Source organism: Aythya marila (genome assembly GCF_965140915.1).
Source record: "Aythya marila genome assembly, chromosome: Z".
In the NCBI taxonomy this organism is placed as follows: domain Eukaryota; kingdom Metazoa; phylum Chordata; class Aves; order Anseriformes; family Anatidae; genus Aythya; species Aythya marila.
Genome location: NC_139080.1, coordinates 54,546,088 through 54,572,635, shown reverse-complemented (window position 1 = coordinate 54,572,635; position 26,548 = coordinate 54,546,088). Strand labels below are relative to the sequence as shown.

At 40.5% G+C, this 26,548-nt stretch overlaps 1 protein-coding gene across 4 annotated transcripts in view; it reads right to left on the bottom strand.

Annotated features, from left to right (window-relative positions):
- GAK (cyclin G associated kinase) overlaps positions 1-26,379 on the bottom strand; it is a 72,848-nt gene extending 46,469 nt beyond the window's left edge. For 2 of the 4 annotated variants that reach the window (XM_082784216.1, XM_082784217.1), the window contains exons 1-10: positions 26,097-26,379; positions 14,516-14,577; positions 13,082-13,141; positions 11,047-11,161; positions 10,493-10,635; positions 7,714-7,839; positions 6,880-6,969; positions 2,007-2,142; positions 1,254-1,366; positions 586-697 (exon numbers count right to left, since the gene is read on the bottom strand). In XM_082784216.1, coding sequence (XP_082640342.1) covers positions 586-697; positions 1,254-1,366; positions 2,007-2,142; positions 6,880-6,969; positions 7,714-7,839; positions 10,493-10,635; positions 11,047-11,161; positions 13,082-13,141; positions 14,516-14,577; positions 26,097-26,238 — 1,099 coding nt within the window. In that variant the 5' untranslated portion in view covers positions 26,239-26,379. Of the gene's footprint in view, positions 1-585; positions 698-1,253; positions 1,367-2,006; positions 2,143-6,879; positions 6,970-7,713; positions 7,840-10,492; positions 10,636-11,046; positions 11,162-13,081; positions 13,142-14,515; positions 14,578-16,035; positions 16,103-20,276; positions 20,536-26,096 lie in introns of those variants that run through there. The other 2 variants (XM_082784218.1, XM_082784219.1) reach the window with 2 other exon arrangements.
- Between the last annotated feature and the right edge of the window lie 169 nt (positions 26,380-26,548).

Here is a 26,548-nt window from a genome sequence, read left to right as displayed (position 1 = left end):
GTAGTTCTGCTTGGAAAAGAGACAAGTGTCATCTTCCTACATTAGAGATCCAATGTTGTGCAAGACCTCAAGATATGAACCAATTTTGCTAACTTGTGCCACAACATATCAAGGTTTTTGTTATAATCCAGCACTTCTGAGAAGATTTTCAGCAGTTAAATTTAACTTTACAAATTCTCACTTTACACTGAACATTTCAAAATATCATATGCCTCACTGAACTGGAAAGTTTGAGGTTTAAAGTAAAATATTTTTGTTTACTTTCACTGTAGCTCTTATTCTTAGAAATACTATTTCTTATTCTGTCAGTTACTCTCATCAATTAATTCATTATCAGAACTTCTTACCCATCTACAAGTCAATAACGCATTTTAGTTTCAATTGTTCTACACAAGAAAGTAAATGTTATCTTTAGCAACAAATTTGAGAAATTCACATTTGCATTATCAACATACAACCAAACCCTGAGAAAAAGGAAGAAGGTTAGAAACAGCAATGTAAATTCAAAGTAGCCACATAAATGTCTAAAATCCTAAAGTGACTTATTTTTTTTTCCAAAAACAAGATATTTCCTTCTGCACATACCTGCATTGTACATGTTATTGAGCTGTCCTGCAGGCTTGGAGCTCTGTGAAACTGATGTTACAGACACCCGAGGCTGAGCATTGTTCCCATAGCCTCCATTTTGTTCCAGGAGCTGTGGAGATCAATACTGTGATGATTTTCTTGCTCACTTAGCCAACTTGTAACAGTAATTTACACAGTATAACTTGGTGAGAACAAGCATGCAATCTGTGAGAAAGCCAGGAAGGTCAAGTATAGCAATTCATTCAGTTTCAATATTGTGTATATTAATCAAACTGGAGACAAATAAGTGGGTTTCCAGTCAATGTAGGCAGAGTCCTCATGTATTAGATTTTCCTGTGCAAGTTAATGATTATTAAATGCAGCATGTAAAATAGAGCACTTACTTACAAAGGAATGACCCAAGATCGTGACATTTTTTCATTAAGCAGTAAGAACTATAATTAGTTTACTCTAATGTCACATAAGCTCTGAATTATAAAAGCACATTTTCAAAGACTATACAGGTAATGTTGATCAATTCAAATGAATTATAAAATTGTGAAGTTTTCAAAAGACTAAGGAACATGGGACCTGCTCTGACATTTGTTACTAAACTCACATTGGATAAAAAAGGAGAGAAAGGAAGGAGACCTAATCAATAATACTCCTTTATGAGATTCCTTTACCTCTGTGATGGGGGATTTAGGGTTCACATTCCTAGCTGCTGCAATCTCCTGCAGTTGATTCACTAGTTCAGTGATTGACAATCTCTCCTCTGGGTTCACTTTCAAGGAAGAGCCTAAAAAATCATGATTCAGGCAATAAAACAGATACCCTTTAGAGCTCTTCTTTCAGCAAACATCAGTACTTTCTTCAGTGCACTCTAAAGCAATATGAGCACTCAAACATGTGAAACAGTGTGGAGCAGCCACTAAATCCATATTCAAGTATCACTGTTGTTAAGTGATACAACTAACACCATTTATGGTCAAGAATATTTCATAGCATATACTTTAGGAGTCTATTAATGACCAACCTCAGAAGCAATGTTGGATTTATTTTTTGACAACAATTTAATAATGTTGGATTTGTAGCCAAAGTTCTGGTACTGTAATCAAAGCTTTTGGCAACCTATATGAATTGAAAGAAATAAGTATTTCGAAAGAAAATTCAAAGAATTCATCAAAACACTAATCACTCCTATGGAATGATTCAAACACTAAACAAGACAGGTGACATGGTTAAAAAATACGTTTTATTTAAAGTTTAAGTTTTCTGAATTTGGATTAAAATTTTGAATGCAATGAAAAGTTGTTACAGTTAACTTTTCCATCATCACATGATTATGCAGAGATTGACAACACTTAATTCCAGGAATATAACACAAATACTAAGATACATCCATTGAGACCACCAAGCTAGTAACACTATCAACTTACTGATGAGATCATGAAACACAGAATAGCGGGTGTCATTTTGTGGAATAGTGTATTTTCCATTGACTATGCGAAGTTTAGCTCCATCTTCAAAAGGATGTTGCCTAAAGCAGAGTAAATACAGGATACAGCCCAGAGCCTACAGAGAGATAAGGCAGAAATATTTAATTCAGGAACTGATAACTGAAGTGGAATTTTAGACTATGCAATTGATTAAGTTCCTTAATGGAGTTTGCAGATCAGATTTCAATCATCAACTGCTGACTCATGCAACCTTAATTTTATGTACATACATACATATATATATGTATATATATATATATAAAATAATGCTTTAGGTATCAGTTTCACACTCCTGAAATAATTAGCCTTGATGTTTCTCTGAGGACAGAAACACTTAGTAAAACATTCACTTGTCATTTTAGAGCACTCCTAGAAGTGAAACTGCTTTTAAATAGGTATGTGGTTTGTTCTTCCCTCCCCTCCCTGAAGCTTTCAGTTTCAGTGATTCTCCTATTCACGTCTTTTTAAAAATCATAATAATACATCTATTTTTTGCATTTTGCGGTATGCAAAAAAAATGAGCACTTGCAACACTGAGCATGTTCAGGAACAGTTTTTCTTACAGAATTATTAGACCTTTTATTTCTAAACTTCATCTTAGGCTTCAAGGAGACTAATTCTGTTTCTTGAGTAGGAGTTTGGACTTTCTTATTTCTAACCCAAATACTTTACTATACAATGCACCAGCAAGGTAAGCATTTAAGTATAAACCAGTCTGTTTAAATGCCATGCCACAGGAACACAAAGTTGTCTCTGAAACAGTTGTTTTGATAAAGATTTGAAGAAAAACAGCCTGAAACGATTGTCCCTTTATTTCCTAATAGCCACGTAACAACTTTAATCAGAAGGTTATTCAATTCTTTCTAGCGAGTAAAGTTGAAAATCAATCCCAGATGGATTTTTCAAGCCTCAGAGAAAAAAATCACAGAGTTGTGACTACCACATTCTAGGAACTTCAAAGTTCCTTGAAGTGTCCAAACTTAACTTACCTGTGTAACCTGACAAGGGAACAACTATCAGAGCCAGCAGGACATAACGAGTTCTAATTTCTGAATACTCTAGGTGCTATGGATTAGTTAGAACAATTTTGCGTGTTAGTTAAGTAAATTTAAGTTTTGTATATATGTGTGTGTATATATATATATATACACACACACACTCTGTGTGTGTGTGTGTGTATATACGTAAATATGAACTCATAAGAATATATGAAACCTATTTGCAGAGTGATCCTGGCATAGAAGAACCATGCTTCCCTCTGGCTTACAAAAGCTTTATAGTAAAGCACCCAATACCTCTAAGAAAACGTTTGCACAATGTACTGGTAAATTCTTCCTTACTCTCTTCTGTACCCAGCTTACTTACTAAAGCATATGGGTTCTTATATGCTTCCCTCCAGAAAACAAGCCAGCAAAGATACTAGCTGAGAAATCTGTTTACTGCTTTCAGTCCTCCTTGCACACTGTCTCAAACTGTCTTTGCTTGTCCGTTTATCCCAAGAACAATTTCAAAGAGTTGAATGTTATTAAAATCTAAGGCTTGACATATAGTCACTCCGAAACGACTTGTTAATTCACTAAATCCTGGGCCAGAAGCAAGCTGTGTATACTAATTCTGTATGTTATCATATAGCAAGTACATTTGTGTCTGACGATATAAAATAAAGAACTCCATATAATGTATACATTGAACCACCATGTAGTCTACATTAATTAATCCAGCAGGAGAATACTGGAACAGTAACTACTCTGCCACAGGAGTATCTGCTTTGAAAGACGTAAGACAGATCATAATTTGGTTGGAGGAATGAAACTATTTCCTATGCAGTTCAATACATCAAGCACATCAGCATCCATAGTCACACGAGGGAGAACAGCACAGAGACAATTGGGTGAACACAAAGAGACCACTTGGATTCAATCTTTGCTTTAATTGATATGGAGTATTATTTATTCCTCCTCCTTCATCTGTATCTTAGAATCGTAACTAGTATTTTTTAACACTTTAAACTCCAATTGTGATTCAATTTGGCTACAGTCAATTCCAGTTGCATTAAGGCATTCCCCAAAGCCAGTATTATCGGTGCTGAGGCTGTGCAGATGTACTTAACAGAAGAGCCCATTTCCCCAAGACGTTGCCCCAGAACTTTGGAAAGAACCATTAAAGAACCTGCCTGGGTCAATTTGTGAACTTATGTACCAGCAGAAAAAAAATGCAGCATGTCAAAGTTAAAAAATAACTATGAATAATTCACTGACATTCCAGGGTTGGGCACAGCACTCCTGAATCTCAGCAGTTAGGATCATACAACATTATCATACAAAGCAAGACAGTATTAAAGAGTGGGAAAAAGTTATTCGTTAGGCAAGTAGCTTATTCAGAATCTAGTCTACTCATTCTGATTACATTTCCATCCTCTACAGAAGCAGTGCTTCCTCCAGAAGGCTGGTTTGCTAGCAGCCTTAAGCAGCATTTCAGCTAGCCCCCAGCATAAAGGTGTTAAAACCACTGCAGCACACACTGGTGGTGTTTCAGAATGCAATGCCAAAAGTGAGCCTATCCATCTCCTTGAATTCATGCACTGACTGGTAAATCTTCATAAGGTAACCTTCAGTGATATCTATAAAATCTCCTCAGAAGTCAGTAATTCCGAAGCCATCAGCATACATAATTAGATAGTCTTTCTGAAGAGCTCCAGTTTAAAGATCTGCCTGTCATTCTTAATCAGGTACCTGAAGTAGATTAAGCTCCAGATGCATTTAAAATTCACAGTACGTTATTTTCACATCATTTTGCTAATACTGACCCATTTCATCGAGCCTTCGCTACAACACTCAGTATAATCACTTTTATTCCCATTATAACACAACTTCTGAATTTTTGTATTTAGCCAATTTTCCCAAATGTAATATTGTAATCATAGAGCAGGTTGTCTAATGTTTAATTAGATTCCCAAAGGGAACCAGACTGACAACAGAAGTATATCAAAAAACAGAACATGTTTATCAGAACAAATTCATTTCTAATATATTCAGAAGTCAAAAGACAACTAATAACCAATCTCAGTTACTTAACACTAAAATATTAATGTTATTAATGTTTGGTCCCTTTTATCTTTCAATTATTTTGCGTGTTAGTTAAGTAAATTTAAGTTTTGTATATATGTGTGTGTATATATATATATATACACACTAGCACTGAAAAATAAGCATTCAGCACAATTCACACGATCCCTCAGCTCCCTGAGAAAGTACAAAATCTAGTTTTAACCACCAGGAGCTATAGTCCAAATTATTCCTGGAAATCTGGAAAGATATTACTGTTTTGAATTTCCCACCCTCACCATTCCAGAGGGTAGAGGGTAGATGTCTACCGTAGTTTTAATTTAAAAAAAAAAATCCTTCAAGACAGGCTTTTTCTTGCAGTGGTAATGCTAGAAAGGAGTCAATGTTTGACAGATTGAGCACATAATTAAAAAAAAAAAAAAATCAAGTGAGAAGGGTTATAACCAGCCATCCATTCTGAATTTTGACTATAGTCCATATTCTATATTTGGAATCAGCATATCAAATGCGTTCTGAGATGTCAGAGTACATTGAAATAAAGCAGGATTAATACCAAAGATCAGCTTACTGGAAGTTCCTGAATTTAACAACTATACTATTAAACTTTCCTCTTTTTTGCTAAGAAGTTCTAAGTAGTCTGGGCAGAAGAAAATGAAAAAAACTAAGTGACAAAAAAGCCTTTAATTACTTTGTCACAACAGGTGTTAAATCTCATGACAAAGGTATGCAGACTTGCCTGAATGGAAGAAAACTCACTGAACCTGGGGATATTGTCGTCAACTAATGCTGACTCAACACAAAGCACTGCCACAAACAAATCTTAATTTTCCTTTACCATTTTGTCTCATCTCACTCCTTAGCATAGTGGAAGTGTTCAGGGTTATTATTTCTTGTTTTTGTTGTTTTGTTGTTGTGGGTTTTTTTTTTCGTCGTTGTTTTTTGTTTGTTTGTTTATTGGTTTTTTGGGGGGGAGGGGAGGAACGTAGTGCCTTTTGAGGAAAGGAGGAGAAGATTTTGAAACAAATCGAGATACTGTTATTCCCGCACCCAGCTCAGGTTTCAGGCAGTAAGAAAAAATAATCAAAAGTTTTATAGTATTGTTCCATGCATACACAGACAACACTCCAAAATAATTTCTGAAAAAAAAATAAGGGACATGAAATCTACAGATACTCAAATCATACAGAAGTAAAATCTGGATCTTACAAAAACTGAAGAATTTCTTACCAAGTACTGGTTAAGGAGAACCCAAATTTGAAATTTTACTCCTCAGCAAGGAGCCCCTCATTTGCATTTCCAGAAGTATTAGATAGTGGGAATACATGAAGCAGCTTGCAAGATGTACCTAGATGTACTCGGCTTTAACTCAACTTAGCAGCAAGTTGTCACAGGATGACATGCATGACAGAACATGAAAGGAAAGAATTTGAATTTTGAATTTAAGGACTATACATGTAAGTATTATGTCTGTATTGTGGTAAGCTCCACCTAAGCAACAGATCAATTGATTGTCAAATAAAGCTCAGCATTTCCTTTCACAATGGAAGTCAAGCTAGAACTGGGGGGAAAAAACATTAAGTCTACATCTCACTACTTAGATACACAGTTCACAGTAGTTAAATTGATTTTGACAGAGTCTAATCCACATTTATTTTCATTCATTTTAGTCAAAAAATTAAGATGCAGACTGCATAATCAGTCTCACTATGACGTAAGAAGCTATGATAAAGCAAAAGACTATTTCTTACCCAAATGTCCTGCTTTTCACTGATTGGAAAATTTGAATACAAGTCTATCATCTCTGGTGTCCTGTACATTGGTGTTGTATTCCTGGTGATCTGTGGAAGATAGAATTTCTTGAAGCAGAAACTAGAATAAGCTTTAGTGACAATCAGCCACAGAGATAGAATGCTATCCAGTCTGTATGGGCAGCTATCTTTGAAAATTAATTTCAGAAACACTTGTCCATGCAGAAGCCATCAACTGAATCATGTAATAGTCACAAGGACTTTGATAACATTGTAATCTTCAAGAATATTTCCAAAACTCAAGTATGTGAAGCTAAATCACTCTTCCACGTTAGGAACATTATTCTCACCTCAAAATAAAGAGCAAATGCACTTTGGAAAAAATCAACAGCATATTTAATGCCGTCACCGTAGTCCTCGGAGCACAGTAATACTGCCTACTTAAGTCCTGCTCAGAAGACCTGTTATTTCTTCATAAACCTTTTAACAGAAAATTCAGAAAGTGAGAATCTCTTCAGCATAACCAATTTTCAACTTCCTGTTGATAGTGCAATTAGAAGAGGCTCTATTAATCAATCACTTCTATTTCCACACCAGACCGCAGAGAGGACACTGTTCAAAATGAATCTGTGCTTACAGACACAGCTACAGAAAACAAGCTATGATTTTAACTGCAGGCAGTCTTTAAACTCTAGCAACATGAATATAAAAACAGAACTTATGAACACAACTGTAAGAATCTTCATTTGTCTTAGAAGTTCCATGAATTAACAGCAGATTAATAGCAGATAACTGAATCAACTGTCAACATTAATTACTTTAAAATAGTCTCACCTCTTCTTCAACCAGTGCTCTCTTTTGTGCAGACCAGCTATAGTCAGGGTAGTAAGCTACAGTTGTAGCACTACCAAAGTCACAGAGTTTAATTGTCCCTTGGTTACTAATGAGCAGGTTTTCCACCTTCAAAAAGAAGTAGAATAATAAATTGAAGACATTCCACTTTTAAACACCAAAACACATACTTTAAATATCAACTTATTTGTACATAACAAATATAAAAAACACACGTATGGAAAATATTTCAGTCTAGCCCGGAACGTAGCTGTTTACTGGAAAACAAAGGTTTCAAACAGCACTACACTGCAATACAGACAATTTTTAAGAGGAAGCATCAAAAATGGTATAAGCATTACACATCCAAGAGAACAAGAACTAAACCCTGGGGAGAAAAAAGTCATTTTATTAGTGCCCAAGGATAGGCTTGTTTTTTATATCATCACTTGCATAAGCAGTATCTTGAAATACAAATGCTTTCATTCACAGAACTGAACATTGTTAGCTCAACTGCAGTGGAGTGGAGGTTAGGACTGCTGTAGATACAAAATACAGAAGTTACCAGCAGAGAAGCAGGCTGTTGGTGGACAGCCAGAACGATGCAGCCATGACCTCATGAGCAGACAGAATCCAACTGTTAGAGGAACATGTGCTGCCTGAACATTTCATCTTCAACCCTTCCCTTTCTTAGTGCCTGAAAATCCAACCCTTCTGGACTGCTCAATGAAACTGAGAGGAAACTTAAAATGGAGAGTAAATACTGGGCAGAAGTATCACATGGTCATGTCCACAAAACTGCTAAGATACAAGTCATAAAAAGGGTCCGATGTGCATTTTAACTTTTCCAACATTATGCTACCACATTCCAGATAGACAGATCTATCTTCCCTTTCCTTTTGACACTGCTGTATCTCTGGATGTCATTCTCCAAAACTTCAGTTTTCATAACATCCCACTGACCTCCCTTAGACATGTCCTTCTTCCACCATAAAATGAATTTTGACTACCCTGTAAAGATGACAGTCAGCTGTTTAAGTATCAAACTCAATAAGCAAATTGAATTCCTTTGTTGGATAACTTTTGCTCACCTCTATATACAATGAAAATGGGAGGCAATGACAAGGAGTAATCGCTTTAAACTTAAAGAAGGTAGATTTAGACTACATATTAAGAAGAAATCTTTACTGTGAGGGTGGTAAAGTAGTGGAACAGGTTGCCCAAAGAAGCTGTGGATGCCTCATCCCTGGGGGTATTCAAGGCCAGGTTGGTTGGGGCCCTGGGCAACCTGATCTAAGGATGGTGGCATCCCTGACTACGGTTAGAAATGAAGATACCCCAGAGCAGGGTGATATTCAAGGTCCCTTCAAACAAAAAACATTCTATGATTCAATATCGAATCAAGTTTGAACACTAAAAATGGGTCCAGTAACACTGGACAAAAATCAAGATTTTGTGAACATGTTGTGCTGCATACTCTGCTGAAGGTTGCTAATAACTAAAAAAGTTTCAGCTGATTATTCAGATAGTCTCTGATAGACCCCATGACCTGTGTTATGGGAGCCAAATCCTGTAAAGATCAAATTTAGACGATTAAAATATCAGACAAGAACTGACTGTTTACCAATCACTCTTTAACTAGCTTGAACTTTCACAATTCAGTAACTAGCTGGGTTCTTCCAGTGCTGTATACATGCATTTTAACTGCAAACTTTGTCCAAAGGGATTCAGAATGTGTTACACTGAAAAGCAAGAGAAGGAAGTCACAGGAAGACAGAAACAGACACCATTATATGAAGCTGATCTTTAAGCTATACTGCAGAAACTCTATGTATCCTACTATTTTCAGTCAAAAGAGTTTAGACAGTCTTTTTGGACTGCAGCCTATTACACCTCTCCCCAAAAACACACTACCATCTCAGATCTCATTTGAAGGTAGACTCAAAACTTTTAACTTAGGGTTTTTTGTTTGTTTTTTATGCTGCAGTGCAGGCCTGCTTTCCTGAAAGTGTAGCACAGTTAAGTGATCCCCATTTGACACTTGATTATAGTAAGGTCCCTGCCTATTGCAGCACAACTGTCATTTCATCTTGTTTTACAGCCTCTAAAATGATACCAAATTTCTGCCTCTTTCCTTATTTGATCTCTGACAGGAATTTCCCTTGACAAGAAAAAAAGCAGACCTAATTACAGCATTGGCTCAGCTATAACACACTGAAGACCTTGTATGGAACTGGCTATGTAAGACACTGTGTATCTGTAAATAGCTTTCCATCCCTTTTTGAGAGGGGAGTCTTCTTTTTTTTTTTTTTTTTAACAAGCTTTTCTAGTGGCCAGTGCATAGAGATTTCTGCCAAGATTGCAAGATCTTATTCTAGAAAGTATAACCAAAAAAGACGCATCCCAGCTTCATTAAAGTCTCTTATTTGGTATGACCTAGGAGCCTGTTTGTCAGTACTGAGAAAACCTCCTTGCCAAAACTGCAATTTGTAAGTCATAACTCTGGTTATTTTATTAAAAACAAAAAACTTTTACACTAACTTAACCAGCAAAAGATGTTATATGATTTTTTGTAACCTACCTGTACTAGCTAATAGAAAAAAATAATGCCACAAATATAAGAAAAAGATGGTACTTGCAAAGCTGCAAGTATTTCAGTGATGACCTTCATCAACAACCAGTATTCTTGGCAAGGCAATACACGTAAGCTCTATGCTCGTGACTGTCCACTGTAATTGAGCAACAGCCTTAAGAGTAAATCAGCCTTTGCACTGTAACAGACCTTTAAGTCTCTGTGGATTATAGGAGGCTTCTGTTTATGCATATGCTGCACAGCTCTGCAGGTTTGATAAAAGATCTTCAAAACTGTATCACAGGAGATGGGTCCTTTGGGTTCTACCTTCTTTAAGAATTCCACAAGCTGTCCTGTAGAAAATCACATAAATTCACATAAGCACACACAGAACAACATAAAGTCTGAAAGCCTGTCATGAATAGACACTCATCAAGAAAGGTCTACAATCTTGAGATAGAAATTCCAAAAAATGGCAAATCCACACAGACTGCAGTGCCAAGGGAAATAGCACTCCTAGGAAACATTCCTGCTGTTCCTTCCTGGACTGGTCTCAAATACAAAGAACTTCGTGATTACCCCATATTTAAGAAGATGTTAAACCATCTCAAAGAACATAACACAACTCTTATGAAAGAGGGAGCTGAATTCTAGCTCTAATGAGCTATGCTATATTTAGGATGTTTTTAGATCTAAGCTGTGAAGCAACCTGGGCAAAACAGCTGTCAGAAGTGATGTCCAGTGCTTAGAGAAAAAATGTTTACCTTTACACAACTCTGTAAGCAGAAGAAACTCTCCCTGTCCCGTGTCTGATTCTTCTTTTCCTATAGATGCAGCAGAGCAGAACTGGACAATGTTGGGATGGCCTGAAAGTTTTTTCTGGAGGTAATGTGTTTAAGGAAGAATACTGTCAAATATATTGATATTACTGTATATAGCAGTTCACAGACACCTCTTTTGAATGTTAGCTCAAAATCACAGAAGGTATTACTGCTGCACTTAAGATACTCAGCCGAACAAGTAAATCCATGTCTCAGCTGCAAAAATAGACTTCAAGGCAAGCCACTGAAAGTAACATAGCAAAAATAAAAACATCCTTGTTATTAAGGCTTCAAGGACACTGGACTTTGTAACAGCCTTAGATACTCCTTCTCTTTTTATAATGACTGCAAAGCATTAACAGAAGTGTCAGGGATACATTTTAATAATTAGATGCTTCTCTAGCCAGCTTATCAAGAAAGGGCTGTTGTATTAACATCTGCCTCTACAAGACAAGTATTAAGTCCACAATGCTTAAAATTAAGTCAGTACAATAAAGTTCAAAGTAAATAAAAGTTCTAAACGACTGGGAAACTTACCTTCTTATGAGTAATAACTCATACTAAAACTCTTGCCATTTTTCACTTACAGTTCAAATATCCAAGATATCATTTTTGAACTATGTGAATAGGAGAACCACGAAAGTGATCTTAGCTCCTTCTAGTGGAGATTTACATTGCACTATGCCTACTTGTGTTGTTCCTGATGTGCATCACCCTAGCCAAACACTGAGAATCATGTCTGTGAGACAAACAAATGATTTGCAAGCTGCATTCACCAAGTCTAAAAATTAAAAAAAAAAAGAAAGACAACCTAACTGAGGTATAAAAACAAAAAGTGCAAGTTAAATCCATCAAGTTAGTATGAATCAGAAGTGCTTTTTCTTTTATCATATGCATCTCTTCAGAGCCTTTTGCTAACTACTGTGAGAAGTAGTTTCATTACATAGTTATATTATCTCAGAAAGTTAGCACAGTTAAGCCTCTTTCCCATTGTAAGTATACTTCAATGAGTGAGCTGTGAAAATACACACAAAGAATAATCACTTACTCCTGGCAAGACGCAGTCAGAGTAGCTAAAAATTGTACAGTGTTCTGGTATTCAGCTCTTTGCAAGTGTATTTTTTTCAGCAGACTGTGTCCACTTGACATTTTTGACAAACATTTCAGCAGGCATACAAAGAAACATCTTAGTAGCTTAACTTAAGATCAGTGATTTTGCATGGTAACTCAAAATGCAACTGAATATAGTAGCCAAAATCCAGCGGCATGCCACCGCTACTCACTGACTCTTGAAACAAAGTAAGGGTATTAGAGATGCTGGGATACAAGTATCAAGTCTTCTAAAGCTGAGGACTGAGAACATTACCTGGACTGAGAAATAAAACATGACAGATTGTATTATACCTAACACCTGACATCATTGGAGGTGAAAAGGATGAACACACTGATGGTTCTGCCCCTTGTTTCTGCTCCATGGATTCTACTGAAATTCCTTCCTCAAAATTCACTATTACTTTTTAAAGTAAGGTGCACCTGATGCAGAAATTAAGATATACTGACAGTAAAAGCAAGATTTTGAGTAGTCAAAAAGGCAGTAAATCCAGTGCATGTGAGGAAGTATCATTAAGATTTAAATATCATCATAAAGGTCAAAAGCTCTCTTCATGGTGGCCAGAGGACCACAAGAATGCTCAAATAAGAATTTCATTACTTGGTAGACAGAGTACATGGCAAAGTCTACACCACCTACTAAAATTATCTGTGCACATTAAATTCCTGCAACTTGAGGAACTGAGCTTATTGGAATGTCAGTGCCAGAATCACATCAAGCCAGGAATTCAGATCTTCCTCAAATGTCAGTCCTCTTAACCAGCATAAGGCATGAACAGAGACAAATCTGTAGACCAGTCTATTTCTCAGAAACGTTTCACACCAAGCAATTAAATCAAAACATTTAAATACATTCAGAAAAGGATACCATGAAACAAACTTCCTGAATGATGGCTTTATTCTTTTCTTCCTCATTAGACAACAACCTCTGTCAGAAACAAACAAAAATAACATATATTTGAGAAAATACCGGAAAAACAATGCATACTGTTTTTATGTATTTTATTTTTCAGAACACAAAGGATAAGCTAGAGTCAAAACCTTAAGGAACTGCAATGGGGCAGTAAGCAGAGCAGGGTTTTTGCACATTTGGACATACTGCGACAAACGTAATGGTAAATTTTCCAACTACTTGCACTGATCATGTTTAGGTACAAATAAGCAGTGGTAACCTCTGACACTTGTAAACGTACTGCTCTGACAGTCTTCTGCTGTATACAGCACTGCAGTCTCCTGATTCCAGCACTGCATACTGACAAGTAAAGATTCATCTTATGTCTCAAGAAGATACGATTAACGTTTACTACACCTTAATTAGTCAAGTTTTTTGTCCAAAGAGGTAGCTCAACTTCTTCAAGGTACCTGAGTAATGAGCAACAAAAACAAGCACTACTATTTTGAGTACTGTTTGGACCTGGAGTCAACATTTGAATAGGACTAACCTGAGCATTTGCTACTTCTAGTTCAACAAAACTACAGAAGTACAGTAATGGTTCACTTTTTTTAACCTACATGACATTTTGAATGTCGTGACCACATACTACGGTAACAAAGCATGCAACTAAAGCATGCTTTATGGTCACAAGCTTTGTTATGTAAGATGTGGTAGGGAAAAAAAACAACAGAGCAAGTCATTTTCAGTTGTGTAATGCCACCTTACTGCTCCCAACTCTTGCACTACTACCCTTTTCCCCTTCCTCCCCAAGACAGAGATCTCCTTTCTGATACAGGCACAGAACATCCCTACTCCAAGACTGAAGTCATTTTGTAGGAAACAAGTGACAAGTGTGATTTTTTCCAGCAACGTATGACAGAGTAAATGATTTCATTTTATTGTCCTCCCCACAACACTTGTTTGTTAGCTGTCAAATGATTATTTTAAGCCTTCAGAACATGAGAATCCAGAGAAGCATGTCTGAAAAGTGCACTGCTGAATGGGTGAAAGTATGGAACATTTTAAATATTTTTATTTTAATATGAAAATGTTCCAGGTTCTTTATATCCACGCAACAAAACCCCAGGGCAGAGTCATGAACTTCTACATAAGGCCCAAATAAAATAAGGCACACAGCACTATTACTTAATACAGTAACTCCTGTTTTTGTTATGTAAGTATAAAATGCAGGGTCCTAAGATTAATGACAGTTCTAAATATGGGTATAGTGCAGTACGAACACCACTGTATCATTCTGGATTTTTCCAAACGCCTTGTTCAGTGGAATATATCAAGAAATAACTATCATCCTAAAGTATTAGGGAAAGATGGACGTTGCAAACCTGTAGTTAAATAAATTCATTTTACCTTTAAAGCATATTCTTTGCCACTTCCAAGATCCTGAGCTTCGTAGACAAAAGCAAAACCACCTGCAAGACAAAGACACGTTAAGTCAGTTTTAATTTTCAGCATTCAGATAAACCAATTTTTAAATTCACACATCAGCTTCGTTAGAATAAAGAAGCTTTACTGAATGTAAGTATACGTGTTTTCTGGTGCCAATAGTATACATAAGCTACATACAAGAGCTGATATATTCTTGACAGTACTTGCTTTCTTTTGCAGGTGTCTTTTGCCCCACCAGCTTTGTAACTGTTCTGCGTTTTGTTAGTATGCACATGTGGATTTATTTATTTTTTTTTTTCCCAAATGCAAGCACAGATAAAACCAACATTTGCTACAGCCTATATACTGAATGATTTTAATTAAAACTATTATTGTTTGCTTATTTGTTTTTATTATTAGTCTTGCCATAAAAAGAAAAAAAAAAACAAAAAAAAAAACACAAGGTAGTTTAAAATTTTAAATACAAATCTCTTTGTATGTTTAGGATAACTACCATTCAGTGTTCATATTAAAAGCCCAAAGCATTTTCAAGCACTGAAGCACACATTTCCTCTACCACATAAAGTATGATGTTGTCACTTATCTGAAATTTAATCATTCCTTATACCATTTCTATTTTTCCTGTGAATATCTTCCTCGGGGTTACATTAACAGTATGGTTGCACACTCGCTCTCCACCTATTGCAGCAAACACCTGGTGGACTCACAGCCAACCACAGCAAGTAACAAACTTGAGCTGAGTTGCCTTTCTACACCATTAGTATAAATTCTATTCAAATACCTAGGGACATCCTCTCCAGAAGTAATTTGGAAAATAAGCCCAGATGTCAGTGACCTAGAAAATTTCACTGGTCAAAAGGTCTAAGAGAACAGAGTAAGGAATAAAAACGTCAAGCAAGAAATAAGCTGACAAGGCACTTTTTAAAAGATGCATGATCCAAATAACTGGTTATACTAACGCCCAGTACCTTTTCTCTATGGACAAGGAACATTAACATGAGGCTGAAGCAAACACTTACGTGCCTCATGCAATTCAATGAGATTGAAGGCTTTTCAAGAAGTACCCTCAAAAGTGTCACATGGCAATCAGCCATCACGTACTCACTTTTTAAACTCCACAACTCCCAAATGTTACCACCAACATATCCTGTTACTGTGCCATAAGCAGCAACAGCAAAATCTGAATGAATCACAGGCTCCCTGATACTCAGTTCTTTTACAGTACAATTTTATGCAGAAACCACAAAACCAAAACCCCAGTAGCAAGGAGAACAAGATAAAGAGCAACTACAGCACTAAAGAAGAGTGGAAGTATCAATGGTATCAAAGAGGACAGACGGTACCCCCTGCCAGAGTACTTCAGTCCTCCCTTACAGGCCTGCTTTGTGTTTATCCATTTATTTCGATCCTTTTCCTAAAAGCAGGTTTGCTGCTTTCCACATGCCCTCAGTACAAGTGTTCTGGTTGGCAACTGCGATCACCTGAATTTGGGATGCTGATGGGGGCAGGGGCTGAAGACAGAATGAAGTGCATGCCACCATCCTCGTGTACGACCTGACGAGGTTTTGGCTCCTTTCTGAACGAGAACATAGGCAATAAAACCACAGCCGATCAGCTACGACTGCTGCTTACAGATTTCATAGCACTAGTGAAACAAGCAAGGTAATCCACGGGCCATCCCTGGACTGAAGCTAGGTGCTGGGAAGCCACAGCCCATACTCAGTTTCCCCTACCAGTTCCCTGCTCACAGCACGAGGCATGACCCAGGGTTCAGAGCCCACCCTTGCAGTCAGTAGGCCACATACACCAGGCACCATGCTGCTGTGGTACTGCCTCCACACCTCTCTTCTACACAGGCCTCACAGGGAAAGTACTGCTGGACCTGCAGAAGAAAGTCTTCGCATGCGTCTTGATAAATATCTCCTGGCCTTATTCTAACAGCCCTGCAAACGGCACATTGAAAAAATGCATGCTTTAGTTTACAAAGCTGGGGTCTTCTAATAGCACCGTTTTCTACTACAGAAAGTTACCATGCAGTTTTCTGGACGGGACTCAAGTGCCAAATGGTGACAGTGGCACCCCAGGTGACTGAAGTGTTACTTTGCATGCTCAGCTGCACCGGGTACACTGGCAAGTGTTCTCTGAGTGCTGAAATGGGGTCAGTCCAAATGTATTTCAAGCACACATCTCTCTTAACACCGCCACAAACACCAATGTCCACGCATCTACACAGACGCACTCCAAAACACAGCTTATGCTTCACCCAAAAGCATCAAATGATGCCTTTGGATTTGCACAGGTGACAGAATCAATACATCAGAACTAACTCACATCAAACAGTAAATCGAAAGAAGCAACTTGATTAAAATATTGATAGCTTGAGGGTATACAAATAGTTTAAAGGAAACACTTATTTCAGTAATTATACCAGAAATCAAGTGCAGCAATGCTAAATACATTAAGTACACTGCACTTTTCAGAACCCCAAACAAAAGCCAGCCAGCTGGTATTATGCTTGGTTAAATTCTCTTTACCATGCTGTGGTGGTTTTACCGTGTTGGGCAGCTAAACCCCACAACCGCTCTCTCACTCCCCCTCTTTTAGATGAGGAGGGGGAGAAGTAAAGCAAAGAACAACTCACGGGTTGAGATAAGGATAATTTAATTAAAGGGAAATAATAATAACAATTAAATAAAGACTACCATGAACTAAACAATTTAAATAAGGGGAAATAAAAAGGGAAAGGGGAAAAGGGAGGAAAACAAACAAACAAAACAAAACAAAGGCTATATGAAAGTGCAGAGGAAAGAAATTACTCTCTACTTCCCACAAATGAGCGATGATTGACCACGTCCTTGAAGCAGGGCCTCAACGCACGCAGCCGGTGTTTGGGAGGAGGACCGACATTTTCCCAACGAGAGCCCACCCCTCCCCTCTTCTTCCTGTTTCCACCTTTTATTGCTGAGTGTGACACCACATGGTATGGAATATCCCTTGGATTGGTTTAGGTCAGCTGCCCTGGTGATGTTTCTCTCCTCACTTTTTTGCCCACCCCCTAGGAGGGTTAGAGAAAGGCCCAATGCTGTGCCACTGCTGCTCAGCAGTAGACACAACACTGGTGTGGTAACACTGCTGTTCCAGCTACAAGTACAGAGTACGGCACTGTATGGGCTGCTGCCGGGAAAGTTAACGTCCCAGCCAGACCCAGTACACATGCCCATTTAATAAATAAAGTGCCTTTCACTGCTGCAGGGCTTAATCTGATCCTTTACAGCTACATGCCTGTCAAACACCAATTTTAAGTTTCTCATTCAGTTATTTCGTTCTGTTTCACCTGAACACAGTTTGGTTCCATACAATATTATCTATCCACTCTTACTGCAGTAGTACAGCTGATACTAATTTTATGTCTATAGATTTTCTGGGAAACAAAAAGTCTGGTGAGAAGTTGTGAAGCTACTTATTTACTTGGTCCAGCCACCTATTTTCGATAAAAGCAATTATTTTCAAAAATAAAAAAGACAAAATGCGTCCTACTGCTTCACTACTAAAAGCAGTTTTATTTAGAATTTGGTACTAGCTTCCTTGTAGAGCTAGCCTGTTCAAGCAGTTTAAACATACCCTGAATAGAAACAACTTCACTGGCTAAACTTCTTTGCCACGACCAAGACAGTAAGTAATACGATTTGCAAAAATAAAAAAAAAAAGCAGTTTCATCTGTGTAGCGCTTTCACCTTGCTCTGCTGGGTAGCTGAACTTCCCCACAACTTCTTTCTCTCTCCCTCCACAAAGGGAACGGGGAAGAAAATACAATGGCAAAGGGCTCAGGGGGTAAGATAAGGATGGGGAGATCACTCAACAACTACCGTCACGGGTAAAACAGACTCAGCATGAGGGAGGTTATAACAATTTCTTGCCTATCACTAGCAGATTAGAACAGTGAGAACTAAAAGCAAACCAAAAAACACCTTCCCTCCATCCACCCTCCTCCACCTCCTCCCTTGGGAACGGCGGCTGTAGTGCTTCGTCTCTGAGCCTGCAGGGGCTGCCCACAGGCAGCAGCTCCTCAAGCACTGCTCCAGATATGGGTCCATCCCACAAGGTCTGCTCCAGCACGGGTCCCCCACGGGTGGGTGGCAGCTCCCCCCAGACCCCCTGCTCCACGTGGGCTCCTCTCCACGGGCTGCAGCTCCGGCCCGGGGCCTGCTCCTGCGGGGGCTCTCCATGGGCCGCAGCCTCCTCCAGGCCACATCCACCTGCTCTAAGGGCTTTTTTCCCTTTTGTTATATCTGCTCTCCCAGAGGCCCACCCAGCATGACTCCCTGGCTCAGCTCTGGCCAGCAGCAGGTCCCTTTTGGAGCCGTCTGGAGCTGGCTCTGCTCTGACACGGGGCAGCTGCTGGGCTCTGCTCACAGAGGCCACCCCTGCAGCCCCCTGCTACCAAACCCTTGCCACAGAATAAATAAATAAATAAATTCATTCCACCCCTTGCCTCAATGAAAAGCATATTTAAGAGTGATCAGAACACACTCTTACTTCACAATCAATCTTCATGAAGTTCACAAACATCAGAAAGAATTCCCCACACCAAAAGAAATGTAAGATCACCACAACACCAGCAAAGTGGACAATTTACACACGCTCCACTCCTCGTCCTTTCACCACAGTACTGAAACACATTCCTCGCAATTATTACTGAAGTTCTTCTCAACTATTACATTAATAAACAACATCCAGCCCCTGTTTTGACTGTTACTTCTCTCAATTATCATCCTTATCTCAACCTTCCGGAGCCCCACATTTGGAGCCTTTTTGGGCACCAGCAAGGACTGTGGTGGTTGTACCCTGCTGAGCAGCTGAAATCCACCACAGCCGCTCCCCCACTGCCCCTCCTCAAAGAAAAAGGGGGAGAAAATAGGAGGGGAAGGGCCCAGGGGTTGAGACAAGGACAGGGAGAACACTCACCACTGATCTTCATGGGGCAAACAACACAACCTACCCAACTACATCCACACCAGGGATTTCCCTGTCAGTCGTGTCAGCCAAGGACCACGTCCCTGCACCAACATACCTGGATAAGCAAACACCTCCACTGCAGACCAACCGATGCAAACGAGGAAATGAAAGTTAAGGACAGAAGGACTACTTCAGTTTCTTTCCTAGGGGTGCAGAAAGGAGTTTTGTTTTGGGTGGTTTCACTCATCACTTCCACTCCTGCAAACATACGTAGATATTTTTTTTTAAGCCAGTTTTCTGAGGTTTTTCATATCAGCAAAATAATTTTAGGATTTCTCCATACAGGTTACCTGTGTGTATGTATGTATACACACACACACACACACATCCAAGCTCGTGCCCCAAGGAACAAAATTTACAGTCTTGAGGCATTTCAGTCCCATTTCTAGAATGCAGACAGAGCTTCCAAAAAGTTCTCAGACCGTTTTGTCACAGAAACCACCACAGAACAAAACTGGTTTTCTTCATCTTCTGTAGGCACAAACTTAGCTGTAGGAGGCACGCTACACAAAGCACTATGCCCACGCATGAAAACAGAGTAGCCAAGTACGACAGCCGGTCCTGGAACCAGCCTGCCCCACGCACCACAATCAGAGCACAGAGCTTACCAGCCTCACCTCCCGGTCCACACTGCCACTGCCTTCTGACTTGCTTTGCATTGGGAACTAGCCTTACCTCTCTGGTGTTAGTAATTAGCACTCTGTACCTGTCCTTACACCACCACAACCCGAGTGCAATGCTGCTGCCAGTTTTTCCATCATCCTCTTACAGAGCTGAGAAGACCCTTTCATTTCCAACAAAGAGATCTGCCTTCTCCTCCGAGGTAAACCTTGGCACCTCATAGTATCAAATAAGTTCACTGCGCTACAAGCCTACAGGGATGTAAAACTTCTTTTCTTTTTGATTAGGTTTCTGTTTTTCCTGCCCTCACTGATCTTCACAGAAACCATTTCAGTGAAATGACTGCTCCGCTTCTTGGTGGCTAGGGCGGCATGAAATCTGAAGGGATATCAACCACAGCATAAAACTGCGTGCTGCTGTAACGCCTTGTTTCTCTACACGCTTAGCTAGTCATGAGAAAGAGATGACGTGAATAACTTCCTGTTTTTAAGTACTTGGTGTGACTTGTCCGCTCCCCTCCCAAACACTGACCAAATTTCTTTCTACTTCTATCCCGCGTTGCTCACATTTTGATTATAGCTCAGTTGAAACACACTAATTGTAGCGTGGACTACAAGCTACATTGCACCCTACCTTAAAGCAGGCAGATGCTTTTCTAAAGGAGTAGAAGCAACACCCTTGATCAAAAAGGGAGAGATACTGTGTTATCATTGCCAAGCACTGATAAGCACTTCAAGTCCAGTCATAAATTTGTGTTAACTGCAAAGTCCTAATGACAGGAAGAAACAACCCCAGAGGTGAAGTATGCTGAAAGATCGGGAGTTTTTCCCCAGAGCCTCGAGAACTGGAGAAGTAGAGCACTGAAACATTCACTGCTCCCCTGCAAGCATGAACCTAAGAAACAAGCTTTGAACAACAAAAAGTATTGCCGTGCTTCATGCTGAAAAATCCTCTCTGTACCTGCAGTAAAGGGAGCGTGAACCAGAAAGCTACTACGTCAGGGTGCTTGGGCTCTTCCTTAGCGAGTCTGACTTTGTTTCCTGCTTCTGAGCAGTCTGCCTCACACGGTTTGCAGAGCTGCCAGTTCATCCTTTACTTCACGGCTGTTGCAACTTCCCTTTGACATGATGCGAGCTCTCCTCCCTTCATAGCAAATCCATCTACCTGCCAGCAAATCAAACCAACTAAACACCCCAAAACAGTTCATTGTGACTCTGCTGGCCAAAGTTTATGCATTATATCTATCCAGCATTTAATTACATCGCCACCCTCTCTTCCCTCAGAGGGAGGTGAGGCCCTGGCACAGGCTGCCCAGAGAAGCTGTGGATGCCCCATCCCTGGAGGTGTTCAAGGCCAGGCTGGATGGGGCTTTGGGCAACCTCATCGAGTGGGTGGCAGGGGGGTTGGAGCTGTGGGATCTTTAATGTCCCTTCCAAACTGAGCCGTTCTATGATTCACCATGCTGTGAATCCAGGAGCTGCAGAGACCATAAAACCATACCTCTAAACTTGGTGAACCGTAATTCTGCCTGTTTACTTGCAAAATATTAATTGCATAAACTCAAAAGATCGAAGTAGATTTTTCTCACAATGCTTTAACAATAGATACAAGTTTTATTTTGTCCTAGTACTGCTTTGAGCAAGTCACATACATGACTTCAGCTCCTGACAGCTCGTTGAACTCTGAAGGAATTTAGGCCTGTAGCCTGTACTGCTACTTTTTTCATTAAGTAATGGTTCTTTCTTCATAGTGATTTTTCTAAACTCAGCTCCAAGTCGCAGTGATGCAGAACTTGTGTCACCATGGTTCTGTTCCATGGTCTTATTCTTCTGCCCATACTTGTTACTTAAAGAAACCTTAATAGATCAGTAGACATAAATGCTACAGAACTTCCTTGTTCCCTGCTCCTCAAAAAGCTGCACACTTCATTTATTCTCAGTTGCTGTCTCCTATGTAAAACAACCAGCAAAAACACTTTAAAGTTATTAAATGTACAACAAGGAAACAGAAGTATTTTTTCCCTTAAATCCAGATAAATTAAAAAAAAACACAAATGAGATATTTCAGGGAATTTCCTTCCATACAACTCATCAATTATGATTTTCCTTGGCTTTTTCCAGCAAGTGGGAAATCTACCACCACAACGTGAAACTTCACTCCAGCAGCAGCACAGTTGGACAAGCATATCAAGGGGAAGTCTTATTTACAAAATGCCACAGTGTTGAGAGGAAAATTCTGTGTTAAAAAGAATAAGGACTAGTATTGATACTAACCTATATCAAAAAGCCTTAAAGACTTGAGCGTGCCAGAAGTCACATTCCTGACCTCCACTGGAGGAAAAAAAAATTGCACATCTCTCAAAGTGTTTCTTTCTAATCTGAGGGACAAGTTTGACTAAAACTTCATGTCTTTGCCTTCTCATCACAGCATCTGGAAGAAAAATAAGGCTAAAATAAGGCTAAATAGCGTGTTATAAAATTGTAATTTAGATAAAGTGTTGGAGAAGTTCTGCTGCTTTGCCTAGTACCTCTGTACAGCGTGAAAAGCAGTTTTCTCCAACTTCTCTCAGCTGTCCCATGCATGGATCAGTACTACAGAGTCTGCATTTCATGAGACATGAAGAGGAGCCAGGCACCCCCAACCTGCTCATTAGGCTGTTAAAGGGAACAGTGAACTCTCCTTCTTCACTGACAGTTCATTAGTGGATATAAAAATCCCTGATTGTTACGCAAGAGAACTTTATGGGCACTGAAACCCCAATTCCATCATTTATGCCTAGGTTTTGCTCCTCATCTGTCAGACCAAGGAGTACCCAGCTAACACAAGTTTTCAAACACATTACAATAAACCTACACAAGCAGGCTGCATATTTCTCAATAGACTTTGAGGAACAAGCGCTGCTAATTCCATGCCATCAGCTCCTCCCAGTGACAAGGCCTTGAGTTGCTTTGTGTAAAATCTTTAAGTTTGAACCAGGATACCACTGCCCCAGTTCATACAGAAATCAACAACTTCATCTATACTTCACAGAACAGCAATTACACTCTCAAGAGTAAAGAGGAAACCATAAGGGTTAATCAATCCGCAGCTGAATTACCTGTTGACAAAGACAAAAACTATATTTAAACAGTAATTATGTCATAAAAAGTTTTTCTTGATGCAATCATCTCTAGCACGGATTTCAAAAAAAAAAAAAACTCAAACACAAAGCATTTCAAAATAAGTAATTGAAAGCACTAATAGAGACCTATTTTCTGTCTGGTTTATCTCACTTATCTTACCAGAAGAATCCTCAAAACTTCTTAAAGATTAATTCTCCATTACTGTGATCTCTGTTCCAGAAAATTTAACAAAGCTGAAATCGCAAATACGAAATTATCAACAGTGCCCTATTTAACCTGTAAGACTCGAGAGCCGTTCTCAAGAAGCAAATTAACATCTCACTAGCCATAAAGTACTTGTAGGAAAATTACATTATCTGCTGAGTGGCAGTAGGAACTACTAGCAAACTCCCTGCCAACTGATTTTTAACACGCTATGAAAACCTTTAAAAATGTTACCTGATTTAATCAAACACTTAACATAATACTTGCAGAATAAGCTTATTTTTTTCAACCTTACAAGAGGTTGAAAGGTATCATAGAGGTTTCACAGATCAACTCAAGCTTTTGCTTACTGTTATGGGACACCCTCAAGCTCTCTATACCTACTGTATTTTCACTTTGTCAATGAGATACATAAATTTATGAATGACTCTGTTTCTGCTACCCTATGATACTTTGTAATGCTACTCAACAGGCTCTGTTCACACCAATTAAAGTGCCACCGCTAACTGCTTTTTACAAAACAGGCTCACTAGAAACATTCATGGAAGAACATAATATTTAAAGACTGCCATCTCTCAGGAGCACGAATTAAGAACTTTCTAAGGACTACCGCTCAGCCTGCTCCAGTCCCCTGCTCCCTCCCACCCTTACAAGGTATAATGTGCCAGCTTATCGATACTCAGATCATCAGCTCAGCAGTCTCCATCCCTCAGCTAACCAGCACAGGCTGACACAAGGATCCTGAACATAGGGGGAGGACACTCCAGAAAACCAAACGAAGAAGCGAAAAGTCATAAAAGAAGCAAAAGCATAAAAAATTGTGCATGCTGTTCATGTGAACAGCAAGGGATCTGACAGATTGCAGTTGAAGCCACCATCACCTAACACCATTTACAGAGTTCTCTGTCTCGTGTAGCTAGACTCCATGTGTGCAGGCTCCCTGGTACAAGGAGATGCCCACACAGTAAGGGAGACGAGTACGAAATACTTGCCTGGCAAGTGACTTGCACGCATACAAAAGAGCTTGAAGTTGCCTTCACTCACCTTTACTAACTAGGCAAGTAACCTAGTGTAAGGAGAACTTTGCAGCAGCACGAGCACCTAACTGGAAGACCCCAAAGAACCATGACAGCTGCTGAAGCCAGCATCACATGAAAGGCAAGCAGGGATTAAATGTCAAGGCACTGACCCATTACCTCTAAAATTTCTTAGCTGCAGCGAGCAATTGAAAAGTCAAAGCCGAAGACACAGCAGACTACTCCAGAAGCACTCAGTCCATCCCCTGAAACACTTAATCTGTTCAAGCATCTGCTCATCCTCTGTGTGGAGGTCGTATCAGTGCAAGGGATCTTCGCCTGCCTGTCCTCCCCACATTGTTCTCACAGTCCTGCCGCAGCACACCACATTTTCAGTCAGCCCCGTCCTGCTCTTAGGGTGGTATCTCTGCAAAATGAGTCAGGGAAACAGACCTGCACAAACTGTGTATCTAGTGTCCCAGCTCGAAACATGGGCACACAGGTATCGGCACCAACACGGGCAGGCAGCACAGTGCTGATCTGGACAGAGCTGCAGGGCGCAATAACCACCAAACTTACCCTGCCTGCCACAATACTTTGCAACCCACAGACGCTGCTCACATCAATTGAAATCAAAGGAGACCATACAATCTTATAGAAAAGGCCACTTCTCTGTCTTGGCAGTACACGCACATCTCACCACAGACTTGAAATCTAAATTGAGAAAGCAGCCCTTGAATTCTAGCGGGGAACCTGGCATGAAAGAACTCACTTGAAAACGAACAGATTTTCAGTTTGTTGAGCATGGAGAAGGCTGCTCTTCAGAACACTTACGCAAGCACTTGCAAGAAAGCGTTGAGCACAGGTTCAGAGCTGGAGGAAAAACGGTATCGGCAACAAATCAAAGTGGTGAGTTTAAGGCAGAGCCACTCCTCTTTCAAGTCCAAAGACGGCAGAAGTGGCAGGAACTTTTCAGACACCCTGTAGCTCCAAGCTTAACTGAACGAACTATGGTTTATAATGAAAACCTTGTGGCTTTTTTTGTGGGGTGGGGTGGGGTGGGTTCCTCTCACCCCCCCTTTTTATTTCTTTTTTAAGATAGTGACTAATTGAGCAGGTGTCTTCAAGCGCCTCTTCTAGGAGTGGTGTACCAAGATGTTCAGGTGTCAGCACAGGCTCACTGTAGCAAACTGCACCCGGGCGAATAGCGATTATACCTACGGGTTGCTTTGGGTCAGCGGCGTTGCCTAGCCTCACTCCGTGCCACCAGCAAGCTGTGGGCGCCTATTTCAATCAAAGGGAACGCAAGAAGCACAGCCGTAACGCGGACACAGACACGCTTGGAAGAGCCCTCCAGGACCACCTGGCCCAACCACCCCCTACCACCAATGTCACCACTGAACCCTGTCCCCAAGCACCACGTCCAGCCTGTCCTTGCACACCCCCAGGGACGGTGACCCCACCACCTCCCCGGGCAACCCGTCCCAGCGCCTGACTGCTCTGTCTGAGCAGAAATGGCTCCTCACTGCCACCCCGACCCCCCCCCGGCCCCCCCGGCCGTACCCTCGGCGATGACCCTGCGGACTCGCAGCCTCATGTCGCCCATCTCCACCGTCTGCCCCACGAAGTCGTTCTGGTCGCGGCTGGCGGCCCCCAGCGAGCCGGGCCCCGCCAGGAAGTCCAGGGCGGACTGCAGCAGCGACATGGCTGCGCCACACCGCCGCCCCGGGCACGGCGGCCGCCGAGGGTCAGAAAGGGGCCGGGGCGGGGGGGGGCAGAACGCGCGTGCGGGCGGGCGGGGGGCGCCGCCGCCGAGACACCGAGAGCGGCGGGGAACGGAGGGAGGGGGGGGAGGGCGGGGGGCGCCTCCTCAGCCACCGTACCCTCCGCTCCGGCCTGCTTCCGGGAGCGGTGCGTCACTCGTGACATCACGGAGCCGCCCCGCCGTGCGGCGAGGCCACGCCCACGAGGGGCGGGGCGCGGCTGCCCGCCCAGCCGTTGGGCGGCCGTTGGGC